This window comes from Colletotrichum tamarilloi (genome assembly GCF_030869305.1).
Source record: "Colletotrichum tamarilloi strain Tom-12 chromosome Unknown Scaffold_196.1, whole genome shotgun sequence".
Lineage (NCBI taxonomy): Eukaryota > Fungi > Ascomycota > Sordariomycetes > Glomerellales > Glomerellaceae > Colletotrichum > Colletotrichum tamarilloi.
In genome coordinates this window covers 13816-36619 of record NW_026849579.1, presented here as the reverse complement: position 1 = coordinate 36619, position 22804 = coordinate 13816, and the positions used below count along the sequence as shown (strand labels likewise).

General features: G+C 46.7%; 5 protein-coding genes across 5 annotated transcripts; 3 read left to right on the top strand and 2 right to left on the bottom strand.

Moving 5' to 3' along the window:
- Positions 1 to 1926: 1926 nt before the first annotated feature.
- Positions 1927 to 3238, top strand: CTAM01_16097 (glycosyl hydrolase family 7; the record flags this gene model as incomplete). Its single annotated transcript, XM_060532090.1, has 2 exons — positions 1927 to 2532; positions 2588 to 3238. 2 exons carry the CDS (start codon positions 1927 to 1929, stop codon positions 3236 to 3238), a joined length of 1257 nt encoding a protein of 418 aa, XP_060373342.1.
- Positions 3239 to 3408: 170 nt separating this feature from the next.
- CTAM01_16096 (GMC oxidoreductase) lies at positions 3409 to 5157 on the bottom strand (the record flags this gene model as incomplete). The annotated part of the gene is made up of 3 exons (XM_060532089.1): positions 3409 to 3607; positions 3661 to 4828; positions 4881 to 5157. 3 exons carry the CDS (start codon positions 5155 to 5157, stop codon positions 3409 to 3411), a joined length of 1644 nt encoding a protein of 547 aa, XP_060373341.1.
- A 1327-nt stretch (positions 5158 to 6484) lies between these two features.
- CTAM01_16095 (uncharacterized protein) lies at positions 6485 to 7964 on the top strand (the record flags this gene model as incomplete). The annotated part of the gene is made up of 6 exons (XM_060532088.1): positions 6485 to 6703; positions 6756 to 6792; positions 6855 to 7102; positions 7151 to 7304; positions 7462 to 7641; positions 7672 to 7964. 6 exons carry the CDS (start codon positions 6485 to 6487, stop codon positions 7962 to 7964), a joined length of 1131 nt encoding a protein of 376 aa, XP_060373340.1.
- A 1876-nt stretch (positions 7965 to 9840) lies between these two features.
- CTAM01_16094 (uncharacterized protein) lies at positions 9841 to 11739 on the bottom strand (the record flags this gene model as incomplete). The annotated part of the gene is made up of 6 exons (XM_060532087.1): positions 9841 to 9946; positions 10007 to 10273; positions 10325 to 10634; positions 10689 to 11342; positions 11408 to 11565; positions 11639 to 11739. 6 exons carry the CDS (start codon positions 11737 to 11739, stop codon positions 9841 to 9843), a joined length of 1596 nt encoding a protein of 531 aa, XP_060373339.1.
- An 8695-nt stretch (positions 11740 to 20434) lies between these two features.
- CTAM01_16093 (uncharacterized protein) lies at positions 20435 to 22480 on the top strand (the record flags this gene model as incomplete). The annotated part of the gene is made up of 1 exon (XM_060532086.1): positions 20435 to 22480. One exon carries the CDS (start codon positions 20435 to 20437, stop codon positions 22478 to 22480), a length of 2046 nt encoding a protein of 681 aa, XP_060373338.1.
- Between the last annotated feature and the right edge of the window lie 324 nt (positions 22481 to 22804).

Sequence of the window (22804 nt, the reverse complement as noted above, 5' to 3'; positions counted from 1 at the left end):
CATATTTTGGAAGTCTTCAAAATAACTAAGCACCCTGAAATTGTGAATGACCCTATCAGGAGACGATTGCTACGCGTTTCTGGCCGGCTTCAGAAGAAAACTGAGAGAAGTCCTATTGCAAGAAACTCGAATCAGTTTTCCTTGACTTCAGACGAATTAAGCATGCCTACGTATGCATGTGAAGATCCAAGAGTCTCGAAACGAAACGCCACCAGGTTTGATACCTGTTTCTCAATGGCGAAGCTGGTGTCTGACTCATGGCGTCACAGCGGCTTGACATTTGTTCACAGAATTGATCAATTCTCGTGTTGGTGCTTTCAGCCTTCTTCGTCTGCTCAAAATCGAGAAGATTGTCGACGCATGTGCATCAGCACTTTCTCATGCTTGCCACATTCCAGATATCACTCTAGTCACAGAATTATACAACTTCGCTTTGACACGCGGAGATAGATAAAAGCACCTCGGAGCTGCCGCGACTAGCAAAGTCCGCTTACGTTGCGGGCCCCACAGCTTCAACGGGGACTTAGGAGCGTGAGTGTGACAAACCCCTGGCCCTACCTTACCAGTGACTTACACGTAATTTATCCGCAAGCCAAGAAACTCAGTTTCCATCAGCAATGCTAAGTCAGGACATCCAGTTGATCCGAGTTCGCCGCGAACACCGGGGCAGAAGCCAGATCCGCACCCAAGCCGGGAGCTAGGGTCAGTTCTGAGCAGGCGTGCCGCGTAGATCAAGAAGTGAAGGCTATCGTGCAGAGAACTTTAAGCGTAAGATTACTTACTCAAATGGCGAATCTTTGAGCTTGTATGATGGATCCTCGTGATAGAGTAGGAGCCATGGAAGAAGATGCAATATATTGGATCTCTACAGGTGATCAAAGATAATAGGGACGGACGCCACAGTTGGATATGCCCGCGTATGCCAGTCATGTTATACACTTGAGTCGATGTAAAGTTGACAGCATCAACTCTCACGTACCGAGTATTCGGGCGCGCTGCGAGCGATTCGGTGCAACGCCCGAACTACGGTCTCCTGTCTGGAAGTTATTACTCTGCTACATGGGACGGAGATTGGGTAGTTGACTTGACACCTACCTGAGCTTTGAGCGATGTAGCCGTCGGCGAGTGTGGGATGCGTGGATAGTTGTCAACGACTAGATTAAATGTGATTCGTGTATATAATGCCGCTAGAGTAGGTGACCCTCTGAGGCGATGCATCCTTAACGATAGAGTTTTGCGAAACCCTTTTTCTGTTACAGGAGGAAAGTTTAAATCGCGCTTGTTCGGTAAACTGTGGGAAGGAAACACCAATTTGGGACAATTGGGTGCGATAGACACGGATTCATCCGTAGAAATATTGGCTCTCATCCCACTTTGCCGAAATAAAGGCCGGGCAGTCCCTGACAACCTTTCGGGTATCATGGCCCCCAAGCGCCCAATGCTCCATCCTCGACCGTTCGGTCCTTTCTTATTCTCCAATGTCCGCCATTGCTGTCGTTGTCCCCAAAGTTTCCTCCTGCACATGTCCTACTTGAGCCGCCTCTGATAGATAGATTAGATTGAGGCTACTGCCCGCAATTGCTGTCACACCCAAAGCCCCTTGCATATAGTCACAGTGGCCCCTTTAGCCCCTGAGGCAATCAACCAGTGAACCCCGAAAGCTTGTCGGAATACTCCAGATGGATTCTCATGGGGTCTCCGAACCCAATTTGACGGGTTGAAACAGTTTGATGATTTTAGAGTCTGTTCGGTTTCGAATGGGACGGTCATGCTGTTCATCAAAAGTATATAGCTCGACGTTGCTGCCGCTGGGGACTTCAGACGATTCTAGTTCGGCACAAGCTTCGCTTCTCTCAACTTCAAGTCACTCCTTTTTGACCTTCTTCGCACTTTGTTGACCAACTCAGCATCTGCACTTTGCCCGTCATGGCGCTTTCCATTCTTTCCGCTACTCTTCTTCTCGCCAGCCTCGTCTCCGGTCAGGCGCCTGGCAATTCTACTGATGAACACCCCAAGATCGAGACCTTCCGCTGCACCGTCAAGGATGGTTGCCAGAAGAAGACCAACTACCTCGTCGTCGACTCAAGTCAGCATCAAATCAAGACTTCGAGCGGCGTGAGCTGCCTGACCGGCAACAACCCGCCCAACTCCACTGCCTGTACCACTCCCGAGGAGTGCGCGACCAACTGCCACATCCAGGGTATCGCCGACTACAGCACCAAGGGTGTCACTACCCACGGCACGGACATTCGTCTGACCATGTTCAATGCCGACAAGCAGAAAGTCTCTCCCCGCATCTACCTGTTGGAGGAGAACAAGCAGCGCTACGAAATGATCCAGCTCACGGGATCTGAGTTCAGCTTCGACGTCGACATGGTCAACTTGCCCTGCGGCATGAACAGCGCGCTGTACCTGTCCGAGATGCTTCCGGACGGTGGCAAAAATACAAGCTCCCTGAACAAGCTTGGTCCCGCGTGGGGCACCGGCTACTGCGATGCGCAGTGCTTCAAGACGTCGTTCATCAACGGAGTTGTGAGTCCCCTCTGTCTCCATGCCCGACACTGTGCATTACTAACACGAGAATCAGGGCAACTTTGACCAAAAGGGCTCTTGCTGCAACGAACTTGACATCTGGGAGGCCAACTCTCGTGCAACTCACATCGCGCCTCACCCTTGCAGCCAGCCCGGCCTTTACAAGTGCACCGGCGAGGAGTGTGAGAAGGCTGGCGTCTGCGATAAGTCCGGCTGCGCCTGGAACGCCAACCGCGTGAACGTGACCGACTTCTACGGCCGCGGTGCCGACTACAAGGTCGACACTACCCGCAAGTTCACTGTCGTCACGCAGTTCCCGGCCCAGAACGGCAAGCTCAAGGAGCTCCGCCGCATGTACGTCCAGGACGGCAAGGTCATCCAGAACAACGTTGTCAACATCGAGGGACCCCCGAAGATCAACTTCATGAACGACGAGTACTGCCAGGCCACTGGTGCCTCCGACTTCATGCGGTTGGGTGCTATGGAGGTCATGGGCGGTGCCATGTCGCGTGGTATGGTTCTGGCCATGAGCTTGTGGTGGGATGACTCGACCTTCATGTCGTGGCTTGACCAGGGCAACAACGGCCCTTGCAACGCTACTGAGGGTAACCCCTCGGTTATCACCTCGATCGTAGCCAACCCTGAGGTGACGTTCAGCAACATCCGCTTTGGAGAGTTGAACTCGACGATGAACATGAGGCTTTAGGCTACATGTTACTACCACATTAATTGAATAAGTAGCCTCCTGAACTTTCGTTTACATTATCTTGATGATCTACAGTGAGATAGCCTGAGAACTTAGTGAGATTAATGCCGAAGCATAGGAGATTTTCGAAATTTCTGACATTATACCCCCGTTTCATTGACGCGATAGGCTTAGCACTTCTTCATCGTTGACCCGATGATATCAGCAGCTTGCTCTGCTAGAGCGTAGACAGCCACTTGTAGGTTGGCCGAAACGGAGACAGGAAACACTGAAGTATCAACAACACGAAGACCCGAAACCCCAATCACGCGCAAGTCTGTATCCACAACAGTACCCATGGAGGCTGTGCCTGCAGGATGGTAGCATCCCCTGTGATATGTGTTAGAAGAACTTGTCTTCATCCGCAGGAAGGCGTCACTTACCCTGCCATCTCGCGCACCCGGGCATCGATCTGCTCGTCTGTGGAATTCAGTGTCAATGGCTCTGCCGCCAGCTCGCCCGCCACCACCTCTCTTCCCATGATAGTTTCATCAGAAGTCAGCAACTTGATGTTGCGTCTGATGGTCTCCCTAGCAGCATAGCGGTCGACGTTAGTACCCAAGAAGTTGGGATCAATGAGTGGTGCATCCTTGATATCGGAGGATTGGATAGTGATAGAACCTCGGGCAGAGTTGATAAAGACAACCGAAATCATCAAGATGGCTGAACCATCCGCGGAAACCCCCGAGTACTGAAGCAAGTGTGATGAATGAGCGCGATCTTGCTTCAGCAACGGATGTACAGCGGGATCAGGGACCGATCCCTCGTCTTCGGCAATGGCAATAGCCAGACCTTCTTTCTCGAGAGAAGTGACCGTCATGAAATCGATGAAAGCCCCTAGTGCGTATTGAGACTGGTTGAAAACGGGATTGCCGGACTCCTTGGCGTATCCTGCTGATGCGTTCTTCAATTGCCAGATCGTAGGGATCAGAACGTGATCGTGAAAGTTCCGGCCAATCGCTGGTTGATCCAGAAGGACGGGGATACCAAACTTCTCCAAGGTATCCGCGGGACCGATGCCTGAAAGCATCAGGATCTGCGGCGTGCGGTACGCGCCAGCAGACAGAATGGTCTCTCGTCCCAAAAGATCGGTCCCGTTCTCAAGCCTAATTCCACGAGCGACGAGATGACCATCCTTTGGATGCTTCTCCACCAGGACTTTGGCTACCAAGCTATCGGTCAGAACCGTAATACCTTTGAGGGAGTAAACGAGCGAAGCAAGTTGGCGTTTTCCTTGGTTCCTGTTCTCCTGAAGGTCTGCAACACCAAGGTTGTTTCCGGCATTGTTGTCCAGTTGAGGGAGTGCATCGATTCCAAGCTCTTTCCAAGACTCGAGTAGGGGTTCGCGGAGAGGAAAAACGCGACCAGTGGATCCTGGTGACTGGACCTTGACAGGGCCAGTGTGCCCGTGAGAAAGGGGGTTGGTGAAGTTGTCAAAAAGCGACTCAGTCTTCTTCATGTACGGAAGTTGACCTTCGTAACTCCATCTTTGGTCGCCAACTCTCTCGGCCCAGATGTCATAGTCAACCTTGTGACCGCGGGCCCAGGCAGCTTCTTAGTCGTTAGATGACCCATGCCAATTCCGCAAAACAGTTGAGCTTACCCCCATTGATAATGCTACCACCTCCGAGTCCCTTACCGACGGGCGATAGAATCTCCCGGTTGTCAAGATGGGTTTGTGGAACAGAGGAGAACCCCCAGTCGTATTCGCCACCGATGGCATTGTTCATGTCAATCCATTCGATGTTCTCGACGGCATGGGTGTTGGTGCCAGCTTCAACGAGCAGGATTCTGAGGGTTGGGTCCTGTTGAAGCAACCTGTTTGATACCACGGAACCGGCGATGCCGCCTCCGACTACAATACAGTCCCAAAGAGTCATCTTGCTCGCTTTGTATCTTGAGTCGCAAAGAATCAGACTGAAAATGAGAGAAATGAAAGATGGGCAGTCATTCGCGGGGCGACGTGGGTAGGACTGGGCGGGACATAATTAATACATGCTGGTAATGCCTTGGAGCTAGTAATGAATGACAACGTGTTATCGCTGGCGAGATTTTAACCCGGCCTTGTATCTCGGTTCGGCTCCTAACCTTGGTTCGCGACAGAATAATACTGGATACCAAATTTCAGGTGCAGATATCGAGAATTCCGCACGTACGAGGCCCACTGAGACTTGGTATCCCATCTAACCTCAACTATCTTTTCGCGCAGGGGCAATGGGCGGGCCGGCTTGATGCATGTGCTCTGCTGTTGGTACATTCAGGTTGGCTGTTGGACATCACAGCGGATTTTTGCCACCATGTCAACTATGGAAATAAGGTTCCACTATCCTGCATTATGAAGCAAAAGATACACGGCGGTTGAATACCACATTAGTTTGAAGAACCTGAAGCTTGGGACACGCAGCTTCGTGTTCGCCGGCGATGATTGCAAGCATATCTCCAATCGGAGTGCCTGTCATGCATGGAACAACGGACTCCTTCCGCTACAAGAATCTAGCAAACATGGTCAGGATCCAATGTGGCAGAACCCCGTGTGTTGATTCAATAGCCGCGTTCCGCAGCAAAGTGTTCCGAATTGTTGTTGGTGAAGAGTTTCTGGCGAGAGCCCTTGGCATCCCCTTATTGCCCATGTCGTAACCTGGCATCAGGTACGGAGTTGCCCGTCAACGCCCGTGAGAATACATAGTACGTGAAGCTGTGCCTCTTCCTTTGAGTGGATTATAAGACACTAGACAAGGGGAAATGTTTGCTTCAGTTTGCAACTTGCCGTAATGGGTAAGGTCCAGGTGTCTACACTATGCGGTTGGTTCAAGGTTACAGTCGGATTCGTAGAATGTGGAACCGTAACCTCCTGCCGACAGGGGCCTGAGCGAGGTTTCTAGGATATTTCACTTGATTTTGTTGGTAAACTGCGTTAGTTGCGTGATGTGGTGATTCTGTCGCAAGGGACCGATGAACGATAACGAGAGAAAGGCTTGATCCATGGAAGAGGGGTCGCTTCGAGATAATGACTGAATCTTGTCGATGTGAAAAAGAAATTTGTCTTGGCAACCTCGGTTCGAGGCCGCAAGGTAGAGAATGGAACGAAAGGATCAGAGGCCCCTCCAAGAACAACAAAGTCAAGCAGTAGATCTCGCTGGATCATCTCCGTGTACCTGGAGCGGTCCTTTCTCATTTTCGTCACTTGACAAGTGTCTATATTTCAAAATGGACGCGGTTTTGCCCATCTTCTTCGAACTCCGAGAAGAGTCTCCGACCCTGATTACAGACAGGTATCCGCCATTAACCCGCGATGGAGCCTCACTGGTTTTGACAGCGTGCATCATGATGGTGCTGACAACGCTATGGACGATCATGAGGTTTATTTCTCGTCGCATAACGGGAATATCTTTTCATATGGAAGATTACTTCTATTTCTCTGGGCAGGTATGTCACCAGCAAGAACGACTGTATCTTTGGGCAAGAACTCACCCTACAGCTTCTCTACTACGGTGTTGCAACGTGCTTTATTCTAGGTAGGAACGCTCATCTTGTCATCCAACTCGAAAACTAAAGCGGCTAATGCATTTGTGATTAGGAGTTATCCTCGGCGGTGCTGGCCATGACGTTAGCGTTCTGGATCCGAACCTTCACATTTCGCACTTCGTCAAAATCTTTCTGGCAGCACAGGTTTTGTACGCTAGCGAGCTCTTGGCGATCAAGCTCAGCATTATAACCTTAATGCAACGCATATTTTCGCAGAGCAGCTCATGGTTTCGTGCAACAAGTTGGGTTGCTGTTGGCCTGTCATGCATATGGGCGCTCTATACGGCCCTTCTTGGCTTCGTCATCTGTCAGCCGATTCAAAGTGCTTGGGACATAAATGTTACGAAGACTGGCTGCGGGGACTATACCTTGGCTTTCAGTGCAGTTGCCATCTTCGATATCATCACCGACATAGTCATTGTGGTGCTTCCCATCAAGGTTGTCAGTGGTTTGCAAATGGCTAGAGCCCACAAAATTGCTCTTTGTGTGGTATTCGGAGCAGGTTTCATGTGAGTAGACGCCTTAAGTTGTGTTTCACCATGATGATTGGAGCGCGTTTTATTTACCGCTCAACCCGGATCATTTGAACTCCTCATGCGAGTCACGGCAATCATCGTTTGCTGACCTGAGCTTGGCTTGAAGCACGATAATCTTCTCGGGCGTCCGCCTCTACTACACCCTTACCGCAGACTTCGTCAACATCACTCGAGGCTTTGCTTCTGCATCAATAAGTGGAGTACTCCAATCAGGCATTGCTGTCATGGTAGCTTCAAGCCCTATGCTTCGCCCGGTGTTTGACCGAACTATCGTGCGATGGTTGAGTTTGTCCATTCGCAGTAGTGGGCGCACAAAAGAAACTGCACCTACGGCATCGCAAGGACATATCGTCAAGAGTAGTAAATCTAGTCAGCTCGGAAGCCATCGTCGCGGGGATGGCTTCAAGCAAATGTCTGATAGTGACGAGAATCTCAGCTGGGAGATGCAGGGGTTAGGTAATAGGGCAAATTGTAGGACCGGAAGAATATCACAGGCTCAAATCTCTGCTGGAACAGTCTCGCAGCCTGCAAGTCCTAGATCTCCGACTCCAGACAGTACTGGAATAGCTATTACGCGGACAGTAGCTGTGGAAAGACATAATGTGGGAAGAGGCAGCCTTAGCTAAAGTAGTGAGGCCCAGAGAGTTCGATGAGAGGAAACCCCTAACTGTTAACATGATATGTTGTAGATCATAAGAGAAAGTCATTGAATTTCACTCACTCGCATATTCTTGCAACACTCACATGCCGGTTAGATTTACCTGCGAGCTTTACTGACTGGAATAAAATTTGGAAGGAAGACTTGCGAGGTAAAATGGTCATCGAATAGAATATTGGCTGAGCACGTTTTATTCGGCTTGCATACTATGTCGCTTGATATGAATACGTGGAAAAGTCTCTGGACGTTATTCATAGATCTGATATCGCCGCTACGATATATTCGTGAGCCTGGGCAGACTGAGCATACTTTAGGTACCGAATATCTATGAGCTGTACATGACAGAGCAGAAGATTTAGATCACACTATATTGTTACTGGCGGTGAACTGGTAAAATTCTTTGTTCGGTGTCCTTCCTCTTGAACCACCTGGACAACTGATGCCAATTTCAAACTCAGGCAAACGTGGAGTTCAAGTAGACATGCGGTATGTAAGCAACAGAGGTCTACCCACTGTGTTTGGTGAGTGATCTGAAGACTAGGACATTACTGCGGCCCGGCGACCGTAGCATGATGTGTGTGGCAGGTAATATTCGGAGAATTTGATTGGCTGGTAATTGAGCAGAAGGTGCTGCAGTGAGAATCAACAGCTGAGAGCAAACGTGGGGCAGGGTAGAAACTACCACAAGACGGCGTAGAGGGACGGGCTTGAGATGGAGGATTCAACGATGTTCCTGGCATCTGTGTAAACTTCAGTGATACCACAAACTTTTGGGTGTAGGCTTCTTTGTTTCTATGTTTTCGTTTTCATGACTGTCGAACCTTCCTCAAAGACCACTAGACAGCCAGCTGAATTGGAAACGAATTGAAGCAGCCGCCGAGGCGCCATCCAAAGGGACTGTCCGCAATTTAAAGTTCAGCGACGAGGTGATCCAGATTCAGAAAGGCTGTAATCAGGAGCCAGAGACGCTCTCAAACTGGGCTCAAATTTGTTTCTCTATTGACTCGTCAAAAGCCCTAAACTTCTACTTAAGAGCGGGTAAAAACGGTGAAAGGGCAGATATATGGAGAAGAGCATCGCAAAATGGTCCTGTTCTTATCAAACCATTTACCAGTGGCTTAATCAACCCTCTCAACAACAGCTTGTGAGTAGTCCCTCTAAGCAGATAAATTGACTAGAGTAGAGCGGCTCTCGCATGGCGGTCTTATCTTATGAGAAGCTCGATCATTGATAGTCTCGGTAGTGCTGACAGTATTTTGTATCCCTGGTCAGTAGATGGTTTGCTTGCTTGCCAAGTCGCGGCCGCGCGCTTGCCCAGCAGTTCCTCACACCTGTGCCTCGACGACCATCTCCCAAGGCACCCCATGATTACTGATTGTGTCAGTTCTCTCTCACTGGGCGGAGGGGTTTCTGTTACACAAACACTTACGATAGAGTCTCATGTGACCCGGCTGCCATCGTTTTCGGGCTTTGTCTCCACAGATAGTCAGCCCAGCAAGGCCGACGTAGCTTAGCATAATCAGGGGGTGCTAGTGTTTATCATGACAGAAAACCAAAGAGTCTTTCAAATCTGAACATCTGATACACGGTTACGACATGGAGAATGTGGCGGCTTATGTTCATGTTGCTTGAAATGGTTTGAGTCGAGAGGAATATGAGTCTCTGGACTGAGAGGTATCTACGAGGGAAAAAGGGCAGTGTAACCTTTCTCCATGAGACTGATTCAAGGACCACATTCGACAGCAAAACCTCTGGCAGAGGCCTGTCGCAACTGTTCCAAGTGCTTCACCGCCGACCCCAAGTAACGTTTTTGACTAGGTCTCAAGGCTTCTGCCAACCAAGCATCAAGCTCTACCCGCCTCGTCAACTTCTCTTACATCTTGTTCTACGCTCTTCGCGTCATCGGATCTTAGAGCTGGAGCTTGGGCCCGACGATCACCCTCATAGCCGCTAAATAGGATTGTTAGTGCCGGAATAGGCTGATATGAGGAGTTACTTCGATGAACTTACAATAAAACATCCATCTGGTCGATTGTGACACCCTTCGTTTCGGGCAGAAAGAAGAATGCCCAGATGGTAGCTGTGAGCATCCAGCATGCGAAAAAGAACCAAACGCCATAATCGAGGCTACTGAAGATGTACGGAAGAGCTTTTGTGATAATGAACTGGATCAGCCACTGGGTGAAAGCGGCAAAGGTTCCAGTCAAATTGCGGAGAGCACCGGGAAAGATCTCTGCGGAGACGATCCATGGGATACCATTTAAACCGAAAGACCAGCTGTACTAGTCAGTATTACTGTTCTCTATCATTTGCAAGCAAGCAACCCACAATACTGAGTAGATCATGATGGCGGCGGTAGCGGCGCGGCCGCCAGCTTCCGTCGAGGCGGAAAGCTTTCCTCCGGCGACGATAATGGGTGCCGGATTGCCGACCTTGACGTAGGCACCGACGAACCATAAACAGAGAGAACAGGCCAAAGATGAAATGATCGTCGGTCTCCGTCTCCCCCAAATATCGATAAGTGCACCGTAAAAGATGATGGAAGCGACGGCCTTGACCAGACCATAGATGCCCGTGTATAGGGCCACATCACTGATGCCAATGGAACCGAAGAGCATGGGAGAGTAGTAGTTAATAGCTAAAGTATGGATCGTTATCAGTGGGCTCCATCAGATGATAGTGAAAAACTCACCCGCGGCACCGGACATGTTCTGCAAAGCAAACGCGCAGAAGACCAGGAGTAAACGGTTCCACATTCCTTTTCGCGAAAGTTCATGCAGCGATCCTCGGATGTAGGCGTAGAACCCGCCGCCGTAAGTCGCCGCAACCGAGGCTTCCTCAGCAAGTCTGGTACGGATCATTTCCACTTCCTCTTGCATGTATTGATGGTCGATCGGCAAGTGTCGCAAAGCAACAAGGTTCTTATTCGCCTCCTCTTCGCGCCCCTTGCGGTAAAGCCACAAGGGCGACTCATGAAGCAGAAATCCACCGATCAATAAAGCTCCAGAGGGAATGAGCTGAACAGCCATGGGCACGCGCCACGATGCTGAGCTTGTGGCACTCATGTTTTGATTGATGCCATAGTTGATCCAGAAGCCGATCAAAGATCCTGTCTGGTACGTGACCTCAAAAAGACCTGTAAGAATACCTCGGATTGAAGGGACCGATAGCTCGGCGATGTAGGAAGGTACCGTGGCTGTGATCACACCACAGCCCCAGCCGGTGAGTGCTCTGCCAGCATACATGTATGCGAGGTCGTTCGTGGCAGCGACCATGGGGATAGCACCAGCAAGAAACACAATGTTGCTAATGATGAGTGCCCACTTGCGACCAACATACTCCGTGACTATGGATGGCAGGCATTAGCTTCGGCTATGGAGTCTGACGTTTGCGGAGGCTTTCAGGGCATACTGAAGAAACACATAAGCGCGCCCCCTAATGCGCCAGCTTGGAAGGCTGAAGTAATATTGGAAGATATCTCCTTGGATGTTAACGATGTGATGCCGAATTCATAGACGAAACTCTTGCGCGCAATGGTTGTTCCAATGAAAGCGGAGTCATATCCGAAGCTGTCCAAGCCGAATTAGCACATTCTCTGAGGGGCCGCCTAGAGTTAGATCGGAGAATGAAGCAGGGACGAACAGCAAAGAGCCCATCGCAATGATGAAAGACTCTGTATAGAGGCGCCAATTGTACACCTCCTTCGGCGTTGGTCGATCCTCGACCGCACGAAATCCACCCATCTTCGCTGGTCGATAACACTTCGGGATTTTGGTTCCACTCTCGGTTGTAGTTGAAAGAAGGTTGCGCGCGCCTAGACCGGGCGAATGAGCATAAGGATTGCGGTCAAGACTGACGGAGTTTGAGAGAGCGGCGGCAGTGCTACCAGACTATGCAGCTCATGGCTGTTGTACACTACATAAGAGAGAGGAAACAAAAGAGAGTCTCCATGAGGAGCGAGGTTCATCCTCGATTTCCGCACTTATCCCCGCAAAGATCTTCCACCGTCCCACACTCGGATCATGGGGGCGGGGTGAAATCTGGGGAATGGCGCGCGCTAGCTTTGGTTGACACTAGAAGAATCGGAGCTCGCTGGGGGTTTTGGTAGCAGGTTTACATCCTTCGCCCTCATTAACCCGAAAACCGACAAATTTCCTAGGCATGGTTGCACCAATTAGACCATTCAAGGGGGGCCAACACGCCGATCTGACCCGAAGGACAGGGGAAGTCGTGAGGGCGGGCACGTCAATTGGAGAAGACTGGCAAGCGACGGTGGGGTTGTTGGAGTTGAGTTGTATTCATATTGGATAGCAGCGGCCCCTTCACTTCTTCAAAGACAAGGGCAGGAAACGCATTGATGCAAGGAAGGAAATCCTGGGGCGGTGAGAAGAGCCCTTAAGCCCTCAGCTAGTAGGAGATTCGACATGTGGAATGACAGTGTTACCAGCAAGTTCCCAAAATCATTGCATAGCCACAGCGAATGATTGCCAGGACATGAAACATAACCCTCATCGGCTTCTACTTACAAATGTCAGCCGCACTTTAGTTCTCGTAAAGGAAGTTTCCAAAAGGTATCATGCATACATGCTCAGCACTGTTAAGCCTTTGACATTGTGCGCGAACCATAGATGAGAGTTCCTGTCAACAAGATTGTTGTACAGATGAATACATCCAGATCCTCCAAGTAACAGTCAATGTGGATCCACACGGCTCAATTTATGAACACGCGGCCAGACTCTAGACCCCTAAGAGATTTCCTAAATTACCTAGCTGATACCGTGTTGTACAAAAACGGAACCGTAATTGCCAGCCAGCAATTACGCCTTATTTACCACATACCGAATATGTTTTGAACCGATCAAACCTCCTCTGCACGCGTTTCCTCGATACCTCCCTCCACACCACCTCCGCGATGTTTCATTTCCTTCAAGATGTGTCCAGCGATGTATCGCCTCCTCCCCTATTCTCTCCCTCCATCTCTTGCTTCTCTACTGGATTCTCCAAAGCCTCGAAGCCACGCAAAGATCCGACGCTAAGTACCAAGCGCAAGTGCTAACATAAGGTGACAGTGAAAGGCCAGTATCGCAAAGCATCGGACCAGCTTGTGGACGTGTCTTGAGACAAGCCAGAACCCTTGGGATGGGAGCTTGATGGGAGCTCGCTGAGAAGTGGAACGAGTTGCTTAGCTTTACTTGGAAACCTTGCCGCTTTCTGAAAGGGCCGGGCCATCAGGCTTCAGCTTCGGAATCTTGGAAATTGCTGTGAGTTGACATAAAGAGCAAAAAGGATGAACGGGACTGCTACGGTGACCGTAGTGACCACTGTAGAATGCCTCATGTAAGCGCCAATATGTAGACTATGGGCCTCAAGGGTTTCCATCCATGTTATAATTGTCAATGAAGAGATATTCAAAATAGGAAGAACAAAAAAAAGCAGGCATAAACGAGGCCAAAAGGAGAACGATGACGCGGCCACAGCAGTGAACACAGTGACTAAGCACATGTATTTTGGGCCTCGAAAGCATTTGCCTCTTTGGTTTCGAGGTCTATGAGATCCTCAAGTCAGGAAAAACAGTTAGGATGCAGAGGTGCCCAACCGTTTGGAAGTCAGCAAAGGCCTGTGTTTCTTGCATGACAATGTACCCTCTCTTTTCCGTTTTCATCCATTTGCTTGACATAGGCAATCCATCTCTGCACGGCGCAATCAGACTTGGCTCGGAATGTCCAATATCCGTCTTTTTTGGTATCCGCAAGAAACATTTTTATTCTTCGATGGTGCGACTGAAGGGTTCCAGAACGAGCTTCTTTTAACCAAAATGATTGCCGAGGATGTTGAGCTCATTTGGAAGATGTTTCATCTCCCGCAATAGCTCCAGTCGAACTCGAGGGATGTGTTGCATGAGTCCTCCTATAAGACTCTTTGGTGTCTGTCCTGTGCTGATATTCAAAGGATTTGGTAAGATAATCAAGCATCTCTCCATCTCTTTTTCTGCGTCTTTCTCATCCTTTCCCTGTCGCCTCTGTTCACTTCTCTCAACTTTCGACTTCGCGGAAACCATCGAGTGTCATTCCTTCTTTCTCATCGCCAGCATCTTTTCTTAACTTCCTAGGCCTCATTTACAGTTTCGGGCACAAAGTCGCCTTGGGTCTGCAATATAAGCGCAGTCGAAATTGTGCCTACCTCAACGCTCGATTGATACGTCTTATATTCACTTTCTATTTATATTAGTATCCCTATTACAAGGTAGTTAGTTTAAACCGTGGGTTAATAAAAAGATTAATTAAACTATATAAATTTCTATATAAATATAAAAAGGAGGTTTTAATTATAAATTAGGCTAGTTATAATAATTATAAATAAGGCCCCTAATTAGCCCCTACGTAATTAACTATATACCGTAGTTAAATTAAATTTCTAATTTAATACTAATTTTCTCTTTTTTTTATTAATTTATTTACTATAATTAAAAATATAATTCGACCTTAGGCCTTTTTACTAAGTCGTCTCTTTTTTTTTTTTTTTTTCTTTTTTTTATATAATTTATCCCTCTATTTATATAATAACTTTTTTACTACTTACGAATTACTCTAGCCCCTTATTAAGTACTATTTTTATAAAAACGTTAATGAAGTTATTATTATTATTAATTTAACGAATTTCGAAGATCTTATGCTTTTTATATAATTACCTAAGGGTTATAATATTAATTATAAGCTTTTTTTTTTATTATTCCTAATTTAATAAGGTATTTATATAATAAGTAGAAATTAATATAAATAACCGTTAGGATTAATAAAAAGTTAAGTTAATTAGTAATCCTCTTTAGTATTATTAAAATCGCATAAGCAAGGTTAATATTATTAATTATATTATAAACTTTTAATATTAATACGCTTTTTATTACTTACTTACTTTTAGTTAATAAATAGTAAATTATATTATTATATATAGTAAATTCGCTCTTATTTATACTCTCGTTAGCTAGGATAATAATATATTCTAATTATAAAATAAGGTTTTTATTATTTATAAATAACTTATTAATAAAGACGTAGAGCTTATTAATAATAAAGTTAATTAAGTAATAAATTAAGCTTTAATTAAAATTTAATTATTATTATTTAAGCTATTTATTAAGTACTTTAATATCTCGTTTATTTAGCTTTATAGCTTATACTATTTTAATATAGTTAAAAGTTACTTCGGGCTAGTATATATTTATAATATATACTTCTTATATAAGCTTAGCTTTATATTACTTTTTAATATTAATTATATTTAAGTTAACGAGGGTAATTTTTTTATTTTACCCCTTTTATTAAAAAATAATAGTTTCTTTTTTAATTATAAAAATCTTATTATTAAACACTAATAGGTTATTTATTATAAAGACCTCTTTTAGCTTTATTATAAAGCCCGCTTTTTAAAGCTCCTTATCCTCTTTTTTTATAAAGTTAATATTAAATAAGCTTAATATATCGTCGGTCTATATCTTAATAATTTTAAATTAGTTACTTTTATACTTAGAAATTAGTAAGTACGGGTTATATATAAATATAATTATTAATAATTAATTAATATAAAAATCGTAATATATAGCTTATTAATAAGTACCTAATTCTACGAGCTTATATAATAGTTTAAGTACTTTAATAATCGTGCTTTTTAAGTACTTATTAGTTATTTTTTTTAGTAAGTAAGCTAGGATTTTCTTTATAAACCCTATAACTAATTAAATATAGGCCTAAGTAATATTATAGCTCTAAATCTTATATTTCTTTTTTTATAATAATACTATTAGTACTATTATTAATTATTAGTTATAGCGTTATACTATAGGTAATTAAATAAGTAGCGTTACTTTTTTAACGTTACCGTACTCCTAAATTATATACTTAGACTTTTTATATAGTTAGGGTGTTCTTTTTCCTTTAATTTTACGTATTATTTACAATTTAAATATATAAAAACCTTTATATTTCTCGGGGTTATAAAAAATAAATTAATAGACCCCTTAATTACGTAAAGTATTTACTTTAATAAGATCTAATCTTTTATACGGTTTTTTAATAATTATAATAATACCTTTTTTACGTAGTTTAACTACTAGCTTAAAATTAGCTTTTTTTTTATTATATATAGTAGTTTTTTTCTAGCTTTATAAGTATAAAAAATCGACCTTAATAGGATTACGTTTTTTAAAAAAATTATATAATATAGTATACTTTTTAATTATATAATATATATAATATACCCTAAGTACGCGCTTAATATAATATAATAATTTTAATACGAAAACTGTTATATAATTTAGAATAAGTAAGCTACCCTATAGCGGTACTAGTTAGAAAAGTCAATAGTAAAAGTCGGCTATAATAATTAGCCGTAATAGTTAGCCGTAATAGTTAAAAGTAGCCCTTAACTATAGAGGTTCTAAACTTTAATAGTAATATAAAGGTTTTTAAAAAAAGGGCTAAATAGGCTAATATTTACTACTCTTTATACTAAAGCTTATAAAAATTCTTTTTATCCTTATTATTTTTAATATTACTTAAAGCTATTTTTTATTTAAACTAAATAAATTTACTAAATAAATTTATTAAATAAACCTATTAATATATAAACTATTACTTAAATAGCTAGTTAAATAATTAGTTAAGAAGTTAGCTAGTTAAAATACTATTTTAATAAGAACTTATTTTAAAAATACTTATTAATAAGTTTACCCCTCTCGGGCTAAGCGCCCTTTTTAACTAGCTTAACGCTATAATTATTATAATTAATATAAATATACTTAAAAAGTAGCGAAGTACTTTTTAATAATACGGAATTTAGCTAAATAATAATATAAACGCTATAAATAGCTAAGCTAATATAAATATTAAAATTCGGTATATTAATACTAGTTTAAAAATTATATTTTATAGAGCTAAAAATCCTTTTAATACGGGCTATATTATAAATATAAAAGAATATATAAGGGGCCCCCTAACCCTTAATAAAAAAGAGTATATAATATAAGATCTAGCTACTTACATAAGCTAGTACTAAGAGGTTTTATATATATTAAAATAAGTATAGCTCGCCCTCTAAATAGCTAGAAGCGGGGGAAGGTCGGGAGTTTTAATTAGTAATTAAGTATAGAGCGTAATATACTTAGTTTTCCTTAATACGTAATATATAATACGGCCCCGGTAGATTGCTCCGTCGGGGGGGTCGTTTTTTTTATATAGCAAAATATTTTATTAATTTATAATAATAAAATTTAATTATTAATTAATATTAATATTCTTATTATAAAGTAATTAGTTCGAACTATAAGTTAATAAAGAGATTAATTAAATTATATAAATTTTTATATAGGTATAAAAAGGAGGTTCTAACTATAGGTTAGGCTAGTTATAATAATTATAAATAGGGCCCCTAATTAGCCCCTGCGCAGTTGGCCGTATGCCGCGGTTGAATTGGACTTCTAATCCGATAGTTTACTCTGCCAGGACCGATCTCTCACCTAAAATTCCAACGATTGATTCGAGTTATTCTTTGACCCGCTCTGGCGGTTTCATCTCCTGCTGCTTCTTTTTTATCTTTGTCAACTAGCGAATGGACTCTCTTGTCTCCTTCATTTTCGCCCTGTTGCTAAATTCGTTAAAGCAACGAATCTCTCCGTATGTTTCTTGCCAATCAGCCGACGGACGAGAAATGGACCTGAAAGTCAATGTAGTTGATTGAGTAGTCAAATGTTTCCGGGTGGTGTATCTTTCAGATTTTCATGCGATCTTATTGAAGTCCAATCTCAGGCATCGAGCCATGATCACCTCTGCGAGGTCAAAGACAGAATCAACAGGACCTCTTTCCTTTTCCGTGAGACGCAGAATCATGCTCTCAAGAACTTTACCTATATCCGGAATTCCATTGTCGCGTGGAAATCCTTTCGAGTTGTTCCATGCCGATGAAAAATTGGTGACGATTACTATTTTTGTGAACACCACCGTAAGTATCAAGCCTGGCATTCCTCTATGCCAAGTTCTTACTGTGGTTCAAGACAAAGATCCATAACTGTTCAATCATCGTTGAAAATAAGGGAGTCCTGAGGCAAAAGCCTCTGCATTGTCTACACTGGTGATCCTCCCCAATCTCGGAATCCCTATCTCTTGAGTGTATTGAGGTTAAGACAGGTCTTCATCTACTACTTTATGTAAATCCACGAGAATCCAAGTCATGTAAAAACTTGGAATAATCATTAGTGAAACTCAAGTTGAATGGGTTTCCGGTAAAAGCTGCTGTGTCTCTCAAATCAGGAATTTTCCAACTCTGAGCCAAAGTATACTGCTATGTTCTCGCGTAAGTACACTGACTCTTCGCATTCGGGCGCTTATCAATTTTGGGTAGTAGCACAGTTATCCCATCACGGGCCTGTACTTGACATTTCCTCGGACCATATGATCCTATTAAGTCCAGAGTTCATTTACGTAATCCACGCAGTCTGGTGGTATCGTTTGTGAGGTATGTGTTCTGCGAACACGTCTCTAAAATCGCTCAAATTGAGCAGAACTTTCGCATATCTTAATCCGTTTTCCGGCTTGTCTAAGCTTCACGTAGAATGCCAGTAAAGACAGCCCGCACTTTGGCGTTCAATCGGCCTCTGGCGTAGCGCACTGTAGCTGGGTTTCCCTGGGCTACAGCGTCCGGGCCGTCCGTGGCTGACGGTGTTGCCCCGCTCTTGAGTTGGACTGTGGCTGAAGAGAAGCATTTGCTCAGATCAGTCTGTCAAAGACAAATTTGAACATCTTCCAACGGGATGTAGGCTGAAGTACTGTTGGAGACATCGACGGAACGAACAGATGGAGGTGCATCTGCTTCGACTGCGAAGCTGCTTTGACCGACTGCGGCTCGGCGTCGGATGAAATGTCTTTTCGTCAAGATGTCCGGTCTGTCGGCAACTGTAAGCCCCACTAGTCGGCCGTTTTCCGAGCTAGATGGCACCATCTTTAGAATTCAGCGAGAATAGGCAATGCGATTGACCTCTCAGAAGCTCTCCTAAGTCTAAATTTCGTTCTAGAAGAAATCTTACGTTGCTCATGACCCCAAATGACTCTGTCATCCCACTTTGTTTCCCCACAATACCTCCGCAAAGTCATCTCACATCCTCCACAGAAAGTCTATTGGCCCCCATTGACCTCCGTCATGGTTCATGGGAGACTCATCCGAACTCACAAAAGGAGAGGAAAGCTTTGACCGGAAGGGACAAACACCTAGACGAATGGGTATGGGATCTTACGGAGTCGTAAGGCGAAGTTGACAAGGGCACCAATGACAAGAAGTGACACAACTACTGGAGACCTGCGCTTGAAAGAACCAAAAGAAGACCATGTCCCAGCATCTCCAGATCGGGGAAACCCATCATCCTGTGGTTTGCGGGGCACAGCTGGCGATACTCTCGGCCATTAAACCTTGTCCCTCCCTCCGCACCCATGGAATGGTAACAGCGAGCAAAGTGCCGTCGTAATTACCATCTTCCCCACGGCATCATGCGCCAATTCGATGATCTCTGCCCAGCGGCCCTCGCTTGCCACGCTTTTTCTGCCTCTGGTATCCAGCTCCAAGAGAGACGCTGCATGCTGCATTACGACGCTGATGCTGCCGCTGCGAGCTTGTCGGACCGCTTAACCACTCGGATGGCGAGTCGATGCAACAAATCGAGACCGGCGGCTATCTCCAAGCGTTGAACCATGCACACGAGCCCCAGTCGCTGATAGTTTTGGGCTTAACACCAAGAGCTTTGCAATAGCTTACATGTAGCTGCGTCTGCGGCCTAGGCCGTTCTGTGACTCTCTTCTTCTCTTCATCAAGAAAAGCACACAATGAGTTTCAGCGAGCAATACCGCGGGCGAACCCCCTCGCCTCCGCAACTCCCGCATTTTCCCTCTGGCTACTTGAAGGCCAATCTGCCACTAAACCCACCAATGCTGGGGTCAGTAGCGTGACCTGATTCCAAAAGTTGCAAATTACCTTAGACCACCGGCATGGCCGCCCCGCGTTTACTCCAGTCTTTCCCCAATTTCTAGGATTGCCTACCTAAATTCTTTCGTTTCCCACGCAAGGTTTGACCGAACCCCCGTGGGGCCAAGACCAGTGGTTGGGTTTCTTTTCGGCCCGTAAAGACAGTCCAAGAAACTCTCTCTGTTAGTTGCTTCTTGATTTTTTTGCTCTATGTACGGAGTACTCTCGTAACCATCATCGTCATGATCCGTCTCCGCCGAGCCTCAGTAGAACCGCACGCCCAGGGATCATGACTCCTTACCCTTGGTCCGTCTGCGGAGCTGTTTCCTTGGCTCTGCCCTGGCTGACGTCGTATCCAGAGCTCCGAATGACAGCTTCCCCGGTCCAGTCGGATCGTCGTCCTGGCGTGCGCAGCGCACGCAGCCGATATATAAGATGAACGCCTTGAGGGCCTGCGTTCATGAGATTTTGGAGGTCAAGCGGCGCGTCTACCAATACTATCCATCGCAGCACAGCATGTCAGTCCTCAAGGGTGGTGCCGTCTTCACGGCCATCGCCTCCCTCGCCGCCGTCGCGGTCCCGGCTTCATCTGCCAGCGTCCCGACCATCACTCCCGAGTACCTCGCAACCGCTGGCAACAACTCCCTCTTCACCCGCTGGAGGCCTCGCTCTCACTACCTCGCGCCGCACAGCTGGCTCAACGACCCTTGCGGTGCCGTCTACGACCCGGCCACGGAGACATACCACTTGCACTACCAGTTCCACCCCAACCACGTCAACTGGGGAAACATCTCATGGGGCCATGCTGTCTCCAAGGATCTTTTCCACTGGACCGATGTCCGCGACTGGCAAAATGACTCTTCCGTGTCGCTCGCCTCTGGCAAGTACGCTTCCGGCCCTCTCTCGCAGTTCACCGGCACCACGCAGCCCGTCAACATTGAGGGCGCCAGCGATGGCACACTCCTGACTTTCGGCACCGGTATTCACTACCTGCCCACGAACTGGAAGCAGCCGTACATTACCGGCACGGAAGTGCAGGCCATGTACACCTCCTCCGATGGAGGTTCCACCTGGGACGAAGTCGGCACCGTTCTCTCTGGACCTCCCGAGGGCTGGAACGTCACCGGCTGGAGAGATCCCAGCTTCTTCCCCTCTACGGAGCTCGACAGCCTCCTCCAGGTCAGCGAGCCCCACTACTACATGGTTCTCGGCTCCGGCCTCAAGACCGGCGATGTCCCCGCCCAGCTCCCCGGCGCCGCCCGCCCCGGTTTCATCGGGCCTCGTATCCCGCTTTACTCTGCGCCCTCCTCCAACCTGACCCAGTGGACCTTCCTCGGCGCTCTTTGGGAGCCCGCCGCGAACTCGTCCCTCGGTGCCCCCGACATCACCGGATCCTACGGCTACAACTTTGAAGTCAGCAGCTTCTTCGACCTCCCCGTCGGCGACTCGGACGAGAAGGCCTGGTTCGTCACCATGGGCGCCGAGGGCGGCAACACAACCCAGCACTGGAAGGAGCAGTGGGCTTTGTGGAACCGCGGAGACGTCGCCCGCCGCGACAACGGCTCCGTCGAGTTCACGCCCATCGCCGGTGCCGCCCTGGACTGGGGTATTTCCTACGCCCAGGCCACCTGGAAGGACACCCGTAACGCCGACCGACGCGTCATGTGGGGATGGGCCAACGACGATATCCTCGGCGACTACGGCTACAACACTTCCAAGCAGATGGGCTACCAGGGTTCTATGAACCTCCCCGTGGAGCTCTACATCAAGGAGACCAAGGGCGTCCAGAACTGCGGCACCCAGCAGGACGGAAGCACCTGCATCGAGAGCTGCAACGGCCACACCGCGCAGACCCTCGGCATGCGCCCCCTCCCCGACGTCCTTGAGCTCCTCCGCGAGGGCGCGCAGACCAACGAGTTCGAGATCGGCCAGCTCACGGACACCAACAAGACTGCCTCCGCTGACCTCGGCACGTCCTACGAGCTGACTGCCACCCTCAGCGACTTCAGCGGCTCCGCGGGTATCATCCTCGCCCAGAGCCCCGACTCCGCCGAGTACACCACCATCAACTTCGACGTCGAGGCCTCAGAGATCAGCGTCATCCGCACCCACAGCAGTCTGCTGCCCAACTTCAACAACGCCACCTTTGTCGGCCACTTTGAGCCCTACCAGATCCACGAGAAGGGCGCCAACGCGACCGTCACGGAGGAGCTCAACTTCCACGTCGTGCTCGACAACTCTCTGCTCGAGATCTGGGTCAACGAGCGCTTCGCGCTGACGGCGCGCATCTACCCCTCGCGCAACGACAGCACGGGCTTGACCTTCTTCGCTGCCGAGGGCGGCAAGGCTACCTGGAAGGACGTCAAGGTCTGGACTGGCCTTGCGCAGGCGTGGCCTGAGAGGCCGGAGGATTCCAGCGTTCCCTTGGTCTGGGATACCGCTGAGCAGACGAACAACTACACTTGGTGGGCCGGATACTAGGTGGAATATTAGTCCATAGACCTAGAAGTGATGAACACTAGATGATGATTTTACGCATGATTACAGTACCTTATAGAGTAATACCTATTACCAAAAGTAAAAGTTTTGATATAACACTCACGATTCCTTGCCTCTCACTGCCTGCATTATGAGATCAGTGATATGTTCATGAATATTCTTCCGGTGATAGAGAGCCTTGTGCTCACCTGAACGCAGGATTTCGGTAGCTCAATGGTCATACAGCTGCTGTCTTTAGCTCACAACGCACAATTTGAGCCATCTCGGACGCGAAACTAATAACAGACGATTGTGACCGACATCAAA